The 15,662-nt window shown below is 43.8% G+C and overlaps 1 protein-coding gene across 1 annotated transcript in view; it reads right to left on the reverse strand.

The window, feature by feature from the left end:
* The window catches only part of USP12 (ubiquitin specific peptidase 12), a 185,210-nt gene that overhangs the window by 23,113 nt on the left and 146,435 nt on the right, over nt 1-15,662 (reverse strand). The window contains exon 4 of the mRNA XM_082245502.1: nt 1,947-2,176. Within this exon, the coding sequence (XP_082101628.1) occupies nt 1,947-2,176 (230 nt within the window). The remainder of the gene's footprint in view (nt 1-1,946; nt 2,177-15,662) is intronic.

The raw sequence follows: 15,662 nt of genomic DNA on the forward strand, positions 1-15,662 counted from the left end.
CTTGTGTTGCTCCTATTAGAACGGGTCCGCAGCTTCTCTATGGAAGGCGACCTACGGCGACCTGTGAGGCGACCAGGTCGCCTCACAGGTCGCCCCAGTGTGAACGGGGACTAAAACAGGCCAACGTCAACATGCAGACAACCCAAAGAAGTATCCCCAAGCGTGGTGGACTGGAGGGAGACGTAAGAGCCAATAAGCCAGCACAGAGTGTGCCCCTGTACACCAGGGACAGAGGTGTGATGATCCACCTCCTTCGTCAGGCTGGCCCGCCCCTCCACATGACAGGAGAATACAATAACGAATAATGAAATGAATGCAAGCGAAATTAACTCATTGGAGGAGGGAAATTGATTAAAGAACCACAGGCATGAAAAAAGGTCATGATAATAGACCTATAACAGTGCAAAAATTATATATAAATTAAAAAATATACATAAAAATATATTTATGTATATTTTTAAATATAAATATATATATATATATATATATATACACATTTGCACAGTTATAGGTTTATTATCATGACCTTTCTATTTTCATGCCTGTGGTTCTTTAATCAATTTTCCTCCTCCAATAAGTTGATTTTGCTTGTATTCATTTCATTATTCATTATTGTATTCTCCGGTCGTGTTCAGAATAGGACTACAAATAGTCCTTGTGGAGGGGCAGGCCAGCCTGACGAAGGAGGTGGATCCTCGGAAAGGACGTGGCGGCCAGCCCTCTCCACTGCTTGTTTTGTCCTCTGCTGGGTTCCGTGGACAAACTGGCAGTGCTGAGCGACATCATTGCTGGCTTCCAGAGTTGCGCTGCTGATGCCCTGGCGGAGGCGCGTTCGGACCCTGCCCTGCATCATCACACCTCTGTCCCTGGTCTACAGCGGCACACTCAGTGCTGGCTTATTGGCTCCCGCGTCTCCCTCCAGTCCACCACGCTTGGGGATACTTCTTTGGGTTGTCTGCATGTTGACGTTGGCCTGTTTTAATGTAAGTGTTCATGAATAAATGCTGTTTACAATTTTCAACTTCTGACCTGGCACCCTTGTTTTTTCTTATCTACAGTACATGCCTGGAGGGATCCTTCACCTCATCTAGGAGCTGCCGGTCTTCGTACCCACATGTCCCTTGGACTTCCTTCATCCTTTTTACCAAAGGCCATTATATTTTAACCCATCCTGGATGCTTCACAACGGAGTTAGACCTCCATGGACAGGTTTTTGGATTTTAGATCTATCCATTGATAATGTGTGGTAATTTTTTCATGTTGCTGCAGTGAGCGCTGACCCATCGATTTAGGTCGGTGTCGTTTTTATGTTTGAATTCAAAACAAAAAAGTTGAGTTGGGCTTTAAGCACTATATATATATATATATATATATATATATATAGTCTGCTGAGAAAAAAAAGTGACAATTATGTTGTCAGTAAGAGGTTCTTGAATGAATGCACAAAACAGAAAGGACCTCTACAACAACATGGTAATGCATATTTAAAGCCAAAACATTTGGCTGAATGTAGGTAGAAATAGGGCATGATTATTTTTTTTTTTTTTTTGGCTGTGTTATATTGGGGAGATTGCTCTACGGTGAGAGGTGCGAGTGGATTAAAAATAATACAGACATTAATGAATAATATCAATATCGTTTGTGTAATCACCCCCATTTCCTTACACCTTCATGGGACAAGAAGTGAAAGGAAACTTCTTTGAGGAAAAATAACAAAAGCAAATGTACAAAAAAAAAAAAAGGGGGCAAACCCCTTTTTAGGCAGCTGTCCTTGGAAGAGGCGTTCCCGCTAGATCCTGTTCTGAAATCTTGGATTTCCCTTACTTTCTGTCCCTCACACTCACCAGTACTAATAGAGACAACTTTAGATACTGCACTATCTGCATTATCAAAGCAGCTATTAAGGCAAAAGGTTTGCCACAAAGATCTTTACAAAAAAATCTTACCGTTTCACAAGTAAGACACCTTGTTTCGTTAGTTAACGTTCCCTGAAAGATCTCATGAACCCAGGTGGGGTCTGGTGTGCTGTTATTGTTCTCATTGTCGATGCTACCATTTGGTATTCGACCGTTTTGTTTCTCCTGCTTTCTCTCTTCCTGCAAAATGTCAGCTATTGTGTTGAGCAGGTAGTTTAGGAACTCATGGGCATCCTGCTGCATGTAGTTGTCGAAGAGTTCTGAAATGAAAGTAACAAAGTTCCATCAGTACCAAAACATACATTTCTATAGGAAGTGTTCTTATGAACACTCTTCAAAGCTTGCTATATTAGGATAAAAATGTACTGTGATGATCTATAGGTACCTCTAATAAAGACAGGCAGGTTTATACGGAGGTTCAACAACGGAGGATGGCATTTTTTGGGTGGCTCGCTTCTAAAGGGATTTCAGGTTTGGATATACAGGTATAAAGGTCATCAACACTAATGCCTCAATCAATATCAAGGTTTTCTTAAAATAAATAAATATATGAGTACGGTGTGTATCAATGGATAAATAAATAAATAAATATCAGAGTGCTACTTCTTTACCAGTGATATCAATAAATAAATTATATAAATCCAGTGTTGGTCTTCAATCTGATTCATAAACAGTAAAACACATATATATTGTGCTCAAAATAAAGTGCTACATGCAATTTTCTATTAAAACGGTGCTAGAAAAGATGTCTGTGAATAATTCAATTGTAATTCTTCAGATATAAATATTTAAATGAAATAGTCCAAAAGAAAAAAATTATATAGAGAACATCCAAAATAGCTTGTGTGAATACGTTCCTCGCTTATATCCGTGCTTCACTCATGCAATTAAGTGACTAAGATCTCCTTCACCTTGTGTGTCACCTCTGAGTGCTCTAGCCTCTCACCTTATAGGCAAGATCAATTTGCCTTTGGTATCTATCCAAGCTCAACGATAGACTCAATTTCTCTCAATCCAGGTCCTTTCTTACTTAGTGGAGCTGCTTTCTTGGATCCCTCTAAATGTTTGTCTTGATCGTTTTTTGTACTATCCTCTTTGTCCGATCTTTAGTGTGCCAGCAACTTTGTTTTTATAAGTCCTCCAGGACAGCCTGATTGCCACCCTTGTTTTATGATGTTTTGTTTAGAGTTTGTCCTTTGGTTCTTGTTTTAAAACAAGAACCAAAGGACAAACTCTAAACAAAACATCATAAAACAAGGGTGGCAATCAGGCTGTCCTGGAGGACTTATAAAAACAAAGTTGCTGGCACACTAAAGATCGGACAAAGAGGATAGTACAAAAAACGATCAAGACAAACATTTAGAGGGATCCAAGAAAGCAGCTCCACTAAGTAAGAAAGGACCTGGATTGAGAGAAATTGAGTCTATCGTTGAGCTTGGATAGATACCAAAGGCAAATTGATCTTGCCTATAAGGTGAGAGGCTAGAGCACTCAGAGGTGACACACAAGGTGAAGGAGATCTTAGTCACTTAATTGCATGAGTGAAGCACGGATATAAGCGAGGAACGTATTCACACAAGCTATTTTGGATGTTCTCTATATAATTTTTTTCTTTTGGACTATTTCATTTAAATATTTATATCTGAAGAATTACAATTGAATTATTCACAGACATCTTTTCTAGCACCGTTTTAATAGAAAATTGCATGTAGCACTTTATTTTGAGCACAATATATATGTGTTTTACTGTTTATGAATCAGATTGAAGACCAACACTGGATTTATATAATTTATTTATTGATATCACTGGTAAAGAAGTAGCACTCTGATATTTATTTATTTATTTATCCATTGATACACACCGTACTCATATATTTATTTATTTTAAGAAAACCTTGATATTGACTGATTTGATTAATACACCTGCACTTTCATCACCTAAAAACATAAATATTATATTTATCACGCGGAGCACCTTTAAAGCAAGAATTGTACACATCACTGCCACCAACCCAAATAGAGATCCATTAGAGCCAATCCCTGAAGCGCACCACTACCCTTTGAATTATATCATTTACTGCTTTAGTATCAGTCCCAGTGGCGCTGCAGCAGGGAGTCTCTGGCCACCTCAGACAGCGCAGGGATCACACACACCCCCTGTTTGATTGAACACTAATGCCTCGTTTCCACTAATGCCTCTTTACGCAATTGTCGTCGTCTCCATTGTCAAAAGTTGTGAATGGTACCCTAATCCTGATTGGAACGTACCACTTTTTTGGGACCCTTTCGTTGGGGTTCCAAGCACATTAGTACCGTACCAACAGGGTTGAGCTACACTGTTGAGATACTGTTTTTGCTGAGGTACTGTTGGCAGTGGAAACGCAAGCCTGATCAAGGTGTACCGTTCCGAACCATACTGAACTGTACCGAACCATACCGCTCAGTTGAAACGAGGCATTCGTTTTGAATAAAAACGGAAGGGTCGGGTTAAGCCAGGTTTTTTTTTTTTTTTTTTTTTTTATAGTTGTGTATGTTCTCATACAAAAAATTTCAGATGGAAAATGGGTCACTGAGACAGGAAGACAATGGCAGCAATAGAAAATATGAATGGTTCAATTCTTTCCACACCCCACTACAAAAAAAAAATTAAAAATTTAATTAAAATGAATTCCCATTTGTTTATGCCTGTCTGACATCTTGTCACTGGGACAGTAAGTATTAGGAAATCTATCTAGTGAGACATGGGAGAAAAAAAAAACTGATATGATGCTTTACTATTTCCCATACTTACTATTTCCCATTACTATTTCCCATACTTACTATTTCCCAAACTTTGATTTGAGCTTCCAGTAATGCCCTTTGCTGATCTCTATTGAGTTAAGTGGACATATTAAAGCCTTCTGAAAATTATCATTGGTCTTGGAGCAAATAGGAAAACTTTTAATTTTGTACTGACCGCAATAAAAGTATCTATATATGTTGGGAGCCAAATGGGTTTCGGCTTTGGGATTTACCAGCTCTGATGCAAGACTGATCAAAGAGCAAATTAGAAATCCGTGTATGCCCTATACCAGTGGTTGCCAACCTTTTGGACCTCACCCACCAACTAAACCCATCATTTTCAATCCCACGGACCACTAACATGAATTTTACATGGCATATACACACAATGCTCTGGCTCTCTGGTCCCCTCTGCCCCCCATGGCATTCTGCATTACACTGCTGCCTTACACAGGCTCATCGTTGGATCTCACCACCTTTCCTTATCCAGCCATGTACTCAAGCTCCTTGCTCCCTACCGCAGTCTGTAATCAGCACTGCCATTGGAAGTCCCCTCCTCCTTCACATTCTGCTCACTGCACTGCTCCCTGCACCTCCCTCTGAATTCACAGGAGCCAAAATTACAAAGGAGGCATCGGGTATCCATGAGCGCCTACAGTATTGACTATCAGCACACATTGAGAACAACATTGGGTGGTATACATTGTCACAATGTTGATTTGCAGCCGAACCCCTAAGGGCCACCAAAATTTTCTTGTGGACTATCAGTGGCCCACAGACCACCGGTTGGTGACCACTGCCCTATACCAGTGATTATCAACCTTAGGAAGACAAGGGCCCAATAAATTCTTACAAAACCTTTGATGGCCCAATATGGACATGATAGAAGGGTAGATTTTGACTGATCTGTTGCCAACCCCCATTCTAAATCTTTTCTTCTCCATCTATAACGAAAACAAATACAGGTTATAGATACACTTTGAATCCATAACTAACTGATCCATTAAAACTGAAGCGGAAGATTGGAGTTGTACCCTACGGCAATCAATATAATTTTTGCTTAAGGTTACCCTAAATATAAACGGTGAAACCGGATGGGTTCCTATTACATAACAACGGCAGCTCCTCTTTTATTGTAAGTCCCTGAAGCACAGCGACACATCACATGCTCGTCAGAATGGATACAATCTTCCAAAAAACAATTTCAAACTGAGTATTAATGAAAGAAGATTAATTACTGGGGCAGAACTGCGCCTGCCAGACAGAAGAGAAAAGTTTTCAGGTGCGCAACTAAAGACCGAAATTAAAATCCCAGGAGGAGAATGCAAAAGTGAGTGCATACCCCAAGCTAGCCACCCCTCAGAGCAGCACACACACATCATCTTAGCAGTAGATTGCACGCTTTCCCTGCCAACCTACCATATGTGCTGCAGTTTACCTGGACCCGGCAGCTGCAGGAGAATTCTTAGTATTTTTTGGCACATCTCTGTGCTGATCAAAAAGATCACAAACCTGTGATGTCACCTGCCAGCTAACATTGTCTGTGCTCCATCCCATCAGCTGCAGCAGTCACTCACTGAGTGGAGCTGAAGCTTTGCGATCTCATGAATGCACCGAAGGGAAAAAAAAAAAAAGGATCTTTACACTGAGCCATTTTACAACAGCATGCAGTGTGTGTATAAGCAGGAGGTAAACATTTAAACATGGGTTATTTTAGCCTTTAATTCGACTTTAACATATAACCTCAGCCCCAACAGTGACTGCAATACTTAGGCTGGCCATACGCAGTGAAAATGTCTTTACCGCTGGGAGAAGACGGCGATTATTGTTAGTGGCAACAGCAGCAGCTATTGATAATCGCAAGAGAATCTGGCAGTCTGGCTGTACTCAAGTTGATCAATTGATCAACTTGAGTACATTCAGCCCAGCCATTAAAGGTTCCTGCTGAACTGGCCGAGATTCGACCTGTGCATGGAAAGCCTTAACCCTAAATCTAACACTTAAAGCCTCCCAACGCTAAGGGCCTACCTCTAATCTTAACCTAACACTAAACTTTAGCTAATGGAATCTTGACACCAACATTAAACTTTTCTACTCTTAAAGCTGAATATATATGGCTTGAATTTCAGCCAATTCCTTCTGAATCAGCCGAAACTTGAGCTGTAGGAGGCTCAGCAAGCACCGCCTGGCTCATCAAAATCAGTCAGGTGGCAATCTACTGGTTGAACAGACTCTGCATCCTATTAAGCTGGGCACATATGGATCCATTTTTTATCAGCCAGTTGGCTGATCAAAAAACAAAACAAAAGGATGCCTCCACCCACACAAGCAGGGTGGATAGGGGAATCCACTCGCTATTTATTTTTATAATCTTAAAGCAGGGGCACTTCTGCTGTCAGAATACACCGATCAGCACTGCAACGGATCAGTTGCAGCACTGATCAAATAAAAATTCCCCAACAAGCCCATTCGTTTGGAGTCAATCATTAAATAGACTTCGCACAAACTGGAACGCCCATAAATGAATCAAAATACAGCTGGTCTCTGTTGAACCGGGAAAATTTTGATGCTTCCATGGCCAGCTTGAGATGCAGTCACTGCTTGGATATGCAGGTATCGAGGCTGTCTGAATAGAATAGCCAGCAGTGGAGATATCTCTATCCACAGTTAAGGTGGACAGCGGAATCAACAATTTTTTCTCCTTCATCCCTGCCCAAAATCAAGCTGCATAGGGTCAGTCTTAGGCAGGCCATGCATGGTGCAAATTTCTGTCCAGCAACCACGGAAATTTGCATGATTCCCCCATCAACATAGACAGTGGTGGCAAGGGAATCCCTTCTGTCGAGCAATTGTCTGCATCTGGCGTGGGGAGGTCGGGGAAAGCCGTCCCACTGAAAGAAGACACCGATTATCGCAAGAGAATGCAACAGGCTAGTTGTACCCAAGTTCATCGATCGATCAACTTGGTACATTCAGACTGCCCTTTAAGGGTTCGAATACTGGCCGGTTCAGCAGGATTAGAACCGTGTATGGCTGGCCTTACATGCTGTATCAAGAGCTGCAATTGTTAGCGCTGAAAGAGAAAAAAATCCAAGCCAAAGAGCAAAAGCACCAACATCCCATGCTGAGAGCTCAAGATCCACAATGAAGAAAAGGGGGCAGAATAATTTTTAGACTTTATTAAGATCCAGACCCAAATTACTTCCCATAACACATTTTCATCTGTGCTGGAGACAGCGCCATTCAAGTCCTTTATAGATGTGAACAGATGTGCGCAGAAGAGAGGCACAGCAAGCTTTGATTATTGCAGTAATAACCTTTCTGTTGCCGCTTCAGCCATAAAAATATCACAAACTTCATGTTTGCAGCTTAGATTTATAAATATGCATCAGACTGAGCCTTGGAGTTTAAGATTCTACATGAAAGCCTGCTTAAATACATTTCATATGCTAAAATAGAACACATATACAGTATTACACTTGAAGAGGAACGATAGACTTTTTTTCTACAAATGTGAAAGGAAAAAAAAAAAAGATCAAAGAAAATGTGTAATTTTAATTTTGAAAAAAAAAAAAAAAAAAAAACACTGTCCCTAACTGAAAATCTAAACACAAGTTCATTCCTCAGACAAAAAAAATAAAAAAATAAAAAGTTTCAACATGTGACCTGCAGCAATTACCTGTAGCCTTCAGAGCAATGTTTTGAATGAGCTAAACAAAAGGACAGTCTGAATTTTCAATGAAAGTTCCATGTTCTAAGGAAGGCGCTGCCAACATAAGATCACTCAACCCAGGAGGCTGAATGAAAAAAAAAACTGAAGAGTTTAGGAAGAAATCCTGTACTAACAATCCAATGTTAGTACAGCGATCTCCCCCTGCTGAGCAATTGTGTTCCGACAGGGACAGGCCCACAATGCACACTGGTTTCTTGTAAATGCTATTTATCCTGACAGCAGAATATCAGCATTATAAACTCACATAAGCTGCATTATTTCAAACCAGTTTAAGTGAGTTTGCCGTGTTTGGAGTTTGGGTGTTTAATTGGCCAAATAAGTTTAACAGTGGTTACATGTGTTTAAACAGCACTCAGCGTTTTTTTTTGTGTTCGAAATTCCCTCACCTGAATGCGATTTTAGGGCAATCAAAAAACATCCTCTAAACTCCTCTGCTATTAAACTGCTAAATAAGTCCATGTGTGCATAGGCACATAGGATAACTAGAGGGGAGTTCAAGAGCAGAAAAAAAAAATGGGATTTTTGACTTGCCATTAAAAAATCTATTTCTCTTATGTTCATTGACGGACAGAGCTCCTTATCTTCATGACTATATGCGTTATACTGCCCTCTACAGAAGTAGGACACTAAGCAGAATAAAACTTGGACTACGTCTATGGAGGCAGTCCCAAGGGGTATACTCCCACTCTCTGCTATAGGTATTCAGTTTTGTTACAAGCAGTATCAGAAGAAAAAAAAAAACAACTCCATAGAGGGGCAGGTGCTGTGTCCATCAATGAACATTAGAGAAATTGATTTTACGGTAAGTCGAAAATCCAATTTTTTCTTTCATTCATTGACGGACACAGCTCCTCATCTTCATGACTATATGGGAATTCCCAAAGCAGTGTCAAACACGAGAGGAGGGAACAGTAAAAAAAAAAAAACCTTCCTCAAGGCTAAACATAGCCAACCGGGAAAAATGGAGCTCAACTATCAACAACTGGAGCTCACCTGAAAAAATATAAAAACACCCTCAAAGAGGACAAGTCCTCTAAACAGCAGCCTGCAAAACCATGCGGCCGAAGGAAGCATCTGCAGATGCCAACACATCCACCTTCTAAAACTTTGTGAACGTGTACACGACCAGGTAGCCGCCTTGCAAACCTGTAGCACTGACGCCTGAGGATGGAAGGCCCAGGAGGCACTAAGCGCCCGAGTAGATTGCGCCCTAACAGGGAAAGGAGGAACCTGACCCTTAATGGAATAAGCCTGAACCACAGTCTGTCTAATCCATCTGGAAATGGTCACAGCAGAAGCAGCCAGCCCTTTACGAGGGACCATCCGTGAGGACAAAAAGTGAGTCTGACTTTCTAAAAGACTCCGTTGCTGCCATGTACACCGCTATTGCCTGAACCACATCCAGGGAATGCAAAGCAACTTAGGATGATCAGGTCTGAGACACAGGGAAGGCAACACAATGTCTTCATTCAAATGAAAATCAGAGACGACCTTCGGAAGGAACGATGGACATAGACAAAGAACCAGCTTATCCTTGTGAACCACCAGGTAAGGTGAACAACAAGATAGCACCGCCAGCTGCGCGCAGAAGTGATAGCCACCAAAAAGGCCATCTTCTGGGATAACATAAGCAGGGGAACCTCCCGAATATCTTCAAAGGGAGGCTTATGGAGAACGAACACCAAATTAAGGTCCCACGGCTGCACCGGAGACCACACTGGAGGAACCAAGTGTCTCATTCCCTGGAAAAAGGTACCCGCAAAGGAATGTATGGCCAACGGACGTTGAAAGAAAACCCCTCAAGGCCGAGACCTGGCCCTTGATGGTACTGAAGGCAAGGCGCTGCTTAACCGCTCGCTGGAGGAAAGCCAAGACCTGAGTCACCGAAAAAGAACGAGGGATACACACCACGCAATGTACGTCTTCCAAGTACGATAGTAAATCTTCCTAGAAGTAGATTTTCTAGCTTTTAACAGCATAGGAATCACTGACTCAGACAAACCTCAATCCTTCAGCACCTGGCTTTCCACAGCCAAGCCATCAAAGCCAGGGACTGTAAAGCAGGTTGGAAGATTGGCCCTTGGGACAGCAGATCTTCCCTGAGAGGAAGTTTCCAAGGGGCATCAGCGACTAGCCATACCAGTTCGCATACTAAGACCGGCAAGGCCAGTCTAAGGCCACTAGGCTGACCGGATACCCTTCTGCCTCGATCCTGCGCAGGAGTCTCGGCAGAAGCTTGAGAGGAGGAAAGGAGTAAATCAGACGATACTGATTCCAAGGAGCCACTAAGGTGTCTGTGGCATCAGACAGAGGATTCCGAGACTGTGCCACAAACGTCCTCACTTTCCTGTTGCGCCAAGAGGCCAACAGATCCACCTCGGGAGTACCCCAAGGGAGATGCCCCCTTGGTGATTGACATAGGCCATGGCTGTGGCATGGTCTGACTGAATCCGTACCGGACACCCCTGGAGACGACTTGTCCAATGAGCCAAACAAAGTCTGATCGCTCAGAGCTCCAGTATATTGATCAGTAAGTCTGGACTCTTCCAGAGTCCAGATCCCCAGAGCACACTCTGTGCCGAGGATCCTCCCCACTCTGACAGGCTGGCGTCTGTGGTGACGACCATCCAGTACAGGTGAAGAAATTATTTTCCCTATCAAAATGCCGGAGAACGAAGCCACCAAACCAGGGACCCCCCTTGTACTCCGGCTTAACAGGATCAGATAGTCTAGAGACTGAGGATCCTTGTTACATTTCACCAGAATCTCCTTTTGCAGAGATCTCGTGTGGAACTGTGCAAACGGAACTGCCTTGACGGTAGATACCATAAGGCTCAGCACCAACATGCAAGTCCATCTGCTGGACAGCAGGAGATGAATTGCAGTGTGCAACTTCTGGCATTTGTCCAGAGGAAGAAAGACTCTGGCTAGAGCCGAGTCCAGAGTCAGACCCAGATAATCCAAATTTCTGGAAGTAATCGGAGCAGACTTCTAGTAATACAGAAGTCAGCCAAAACTCCCTCAGGGTCTGTATAGTGATCTCCAAGTCGTCCATCAGAAGCGCAGAGGACGCGGCTCGCAAGATGAGGTCGTGCAGGTAACCCAGTATTGCAATTCCCCGCTCACACAGCAATGCTAGAAGCGGAGCCAAAACTTTTGTGAAGACCCAAGGAGCAGAGACAAGACCAAAGGGTAAAGCCACAAAACGATAATGCTCCTTTCCTACAGCAAAGCGGAGGAAGTGCTGGTGACAGGCACAGATTGGAATGTGCCAGTAAGCATCCTTGATGTCAATAGAGGCAAGAAAACCCCCCTGACGTAGGCATGCCACTACTGTGCAAATGGATTCCCATCCTCAAGTTCTGTACTACACAAACATGGCCGCCAACCACAGACTAGAACAAAAACGGCCGCCCACACAGGTACAGCCCCCCCCCCCACTTCCTGCATACAGCATTATGCCCCAGCCCTAGACACAGCCCAGACCACCACACTACCCCAGATGGTGGGGAGGATGGGTGGCTGGATGACCCACAGGGACCACAAGACAAGGGGGTCTAAGAGGAAGGGGAGGAAGGAGGGGGACCTGGGGGTCTGACCGTCCCAGGGACCCACATCCACCCCAAAACCCTCCAGGGGGAGAGAGCTACCCTACCAGGAACCAGGCAGGCACCACTCCAGACAGACATCCTCGTTATCAAAATGGGGTGCTGTAGGTCAGGAGGAGCGCTGCGACTTGCAGGCCAGCCCCGATCCAGTGGGGCTATGTCGCAACCAACCTAGTGCGGAGCTGCGCATGCTTGTTAGCAAGACTGGGGTGACCACTGGACCTAGATTATCCAGCCCGACGCCCAGTCCGGCAGTTGATTAAAGAGATCGCAGGAAAAAACCTGGAGAAAAATAAACTGGATTTTTGTCTTACCGTAAAATCCAGTGTCAGAAGAATATATAACCCAACTCCACAGAGGGGTGGGTGCTGTGTCCGTCAATGATCAGAGAAAAGGATTTTACAGTAAGACAAATATCCAGTTTTTGCTTTCATTCATTCACAGACACAGCTTCATATATTCATTGACCGTTGGGCCGTCCCAAAGCAGTATCATAAGGGGTGGGAAACACAGCAAAAATAACGGAATAGCTTCTGCAACAGCAGCCTGCAAAACTTTACGGCCAAAAGCAGCATCCGCAGATGCCAGGACATCCACCTTGTAGAATTTGGTGAATGTGTGCACAACCAGGTGGTAGCCTTGCAAACCTGGACCACTGATGCCTGATGACGGAAAGCCCAGGAGGCACTAGGCGCCCTCCTGGGCACTTGGAATGTGGCCTGCACCACGGTCCCCCTGATACATCAGGAAATGGTCCCAGCAGATGCGGGCTGCCCCTTACGGGAACCATCAGTAAGGGCAAATAAGGAATCTGATTTGCGAATCAATTCAGACGCTGCAAGATACACCCTGATGGCTCAAACCAAATCCAGGGAGTGCAAGTCAATCTCTTTTGGATGTTTGGGCTTAGGACACAGCAAAGGCAACACAATGTCCTCATTCAAGTGGAAGCCCGAGACGACCTTAAGAAGGAACATCATGGCGAACCCCCTGCACGAAGATGTGCACCAAGGAATTTGTGGCTAACGGGTGTTGGAAAAAATTGCCAAGGCTAAAATCTGGCCCTTGATGGTGCCCAGGGCCAAACGTTTATCTATACCACTTTGTAGAAACTCCAGCAGACGCTATAACGAAAAGTATTGCACTTACATTTCAATAGAAGACAAAGGCATAAAAGATTGTTTGAAAGCCGCGGCATAAAAGCGTGCTAGGAAATTTTTGTATGCCTTTGTCTTCTATTGAAATGTAAGTGCAATACTTTGATTAAATTAGTTCCTGTGCAATCTACACTATTGTCTGTCCATTTGCTCTGAGGTTAAGCTGGGGAACTGAGGAACGGAGGATGCACACATTTGGAATGATTCAGCCTTAGGAATATAGGATTGTCTCTGTGATCGGTTTTGGAGGTGGTGTTCTTATCCTTCCGGATGATCCTTGGGTCCTGATTATTCTATTTGCCTGTTTTGACCTCTCTATCATGAGGGTCAAATGCTTCTGGTAAGCATTCCTATTGGCTGTCACAATTGGGTGCATATCCATCTTACACTGATTTACCGGTGCTTGGGGACCCTGTTCTGGCTTTCTCCTTCCCTTTCCTCTCAAGGATTTTGGACTGCTTGTATATAGACTATTGGGACTTTTATCACTATATTTTTATATAGATTTCTATATCATACAGATTGGCGCTGCTTTTATTTGCCTTACAATTTTCCACCTCTGGAATGTGCACAACAGAGAGGGCTGGAACATATCGTTTTGCCCACTTTAGAATGCTGACCACTTGTTGGGCCGCTAGAGCACTCTTTGTGCCCCCTTGATGATTGACATATGCCACAGCCATGGCGTTGTCCAATTGAATCCTTACCGGACACCCCTGTAGATGATCCGTCCACTTGGCAGGCAAAGCCCGATCGCCCAAATTTCCAGGATGTTGATCGGCAGACCGCACTCCTCCCGAGTCCAAACACTCTGGGCCGATTTCGTGCCCAAGGTACCTTTCCCACCCGGACAAGCTGGCATCCGTGTAGATCACCTTCTAGTACTGGGGAAGAAAAGATTGGCCCTGTCGAAGCGCAGAGAAGCAGAACCACCACAGCAAGTCGCTCCTTGTACTCCAGTTCAATCAGATCGTCAAGGGACCGAGGATTTCTGTCCCATTTGGCCAGAATCTCCCACTGCAGAGGTCTGGTGTGAAACTGAGCAAACAGAACCGCTTCAAAAGGTGGAGACCCGTCAACCCTAGCACTTGCATGCAAGTACTGAGATATGACCGGTGGTTGGACAACAGGAGCCGAATCGCATGCTGCAATTTTTGCAGTTTCGCCTCCGGAAGAAACACTCAAGCCAAGGCTGAATCCAAAGTCAGACCCAGGTAATCCAATTTGTTGGATGGAGTCAGAGCGGATTTCTCTTGTTAACTTTGCACAGTGATGTCAAAGTTGTCCTGTAAGATGGATCGAGTCTCTGCCCACAGAAGATCATCCAGGTACCCCAGAACCGCAAACCCATCTCTGTCTGAGCAAGGCAAGCACCGGTGCAAACACAAGGAGCTGAAGCGAGACCGAAGGTTAATGCTACAAATTGTTGAAAAAATAGGTGCGTTAAACAATATAAATAAATTACCAAAGTGACACAAGTGTACACAGAGGATAGGATAGCGGAGGCTAGGATAGAGGTGTCTGTGTTTTTTACCTCATGTTTGATAGCAGTGAGAGTTAGATGTGAGGGGAAAGGCCTGACCTGTGCTCCTCCTCAGTGCTATAACACTGTGTGACACCACCTGATACCTTGGGGAGTCAATAAGAACACGGACGTACATTGGTAGCGGAAGAACGTTATCCGATCAACAGAAAGGACATCCATATAGGAGAATCTCCTGTGCTTTGATTAATATGCCATCCGGTAAAAGGCTAATTTGCATCATACCACAGGGTGGAATTGCAGTGGAAGTTTCCTCCTTTCCAACCGATTGATTTGAGTTTTACTCTGCGCCTAACCTTATCCTATCTGGTAAGGAGGAAAGCCTGTTGGTGGGAATCTTCATTTCACAGCACTGGAAATATCACTCTAAGTTCTTTCACAACCTTATGTATCACTTGGTGAAGATTTTTGGACTTTGTGGACTTTTATCAGTTGTTGCACTCATTTGAGTTTTGCAGTATCACTGGATCACCATCACCTTGATATACTACCGTATTTGCCGGCGTATAAGACAACTTTTTACCCCAGGAAAATCTTCTCAAAAGTCGGGGGTCGTCTTATACGCCGAGTATATCATTTTCAAGGTACCTTCAAGAGAGGAGATTGGAGCAATGCAGGGACTTTTTCTATTTCGGGCGCATGTACATTATCGGCGCCGCGTCGCATGTTCAGAAAGTTCTGTCTGGCGGCGGAGTGATCTGACTGTCATGCACTCGGTATACTCGGACTACGGTATGTGAGGTGACTCGCAGGGAGCGGGAGATTTAAAACTAATCCCGATGGCGGCGGGTAGCATGGCACTGGCAGCACACAGTGAGTAGGGACTAAATGGATATTGTAATGTCTAATGTCTTAAGTACCGCACTGTAGAATCCTCAAAGTGCCTTACGATGATTAGCATTAGGACACAGAGCACTAGCTGTT

Source organism: Pelophylax lessonae, assembly GCF_965119305.1.
Source record: "Pelophylax lessonae genome assembly, chromosome: 2".
NCBI lineage: Eukaryota > Metazoa > Chordata > Amphibia > Anura > Ranidae > Pelophylax > Pelophylax lessonae.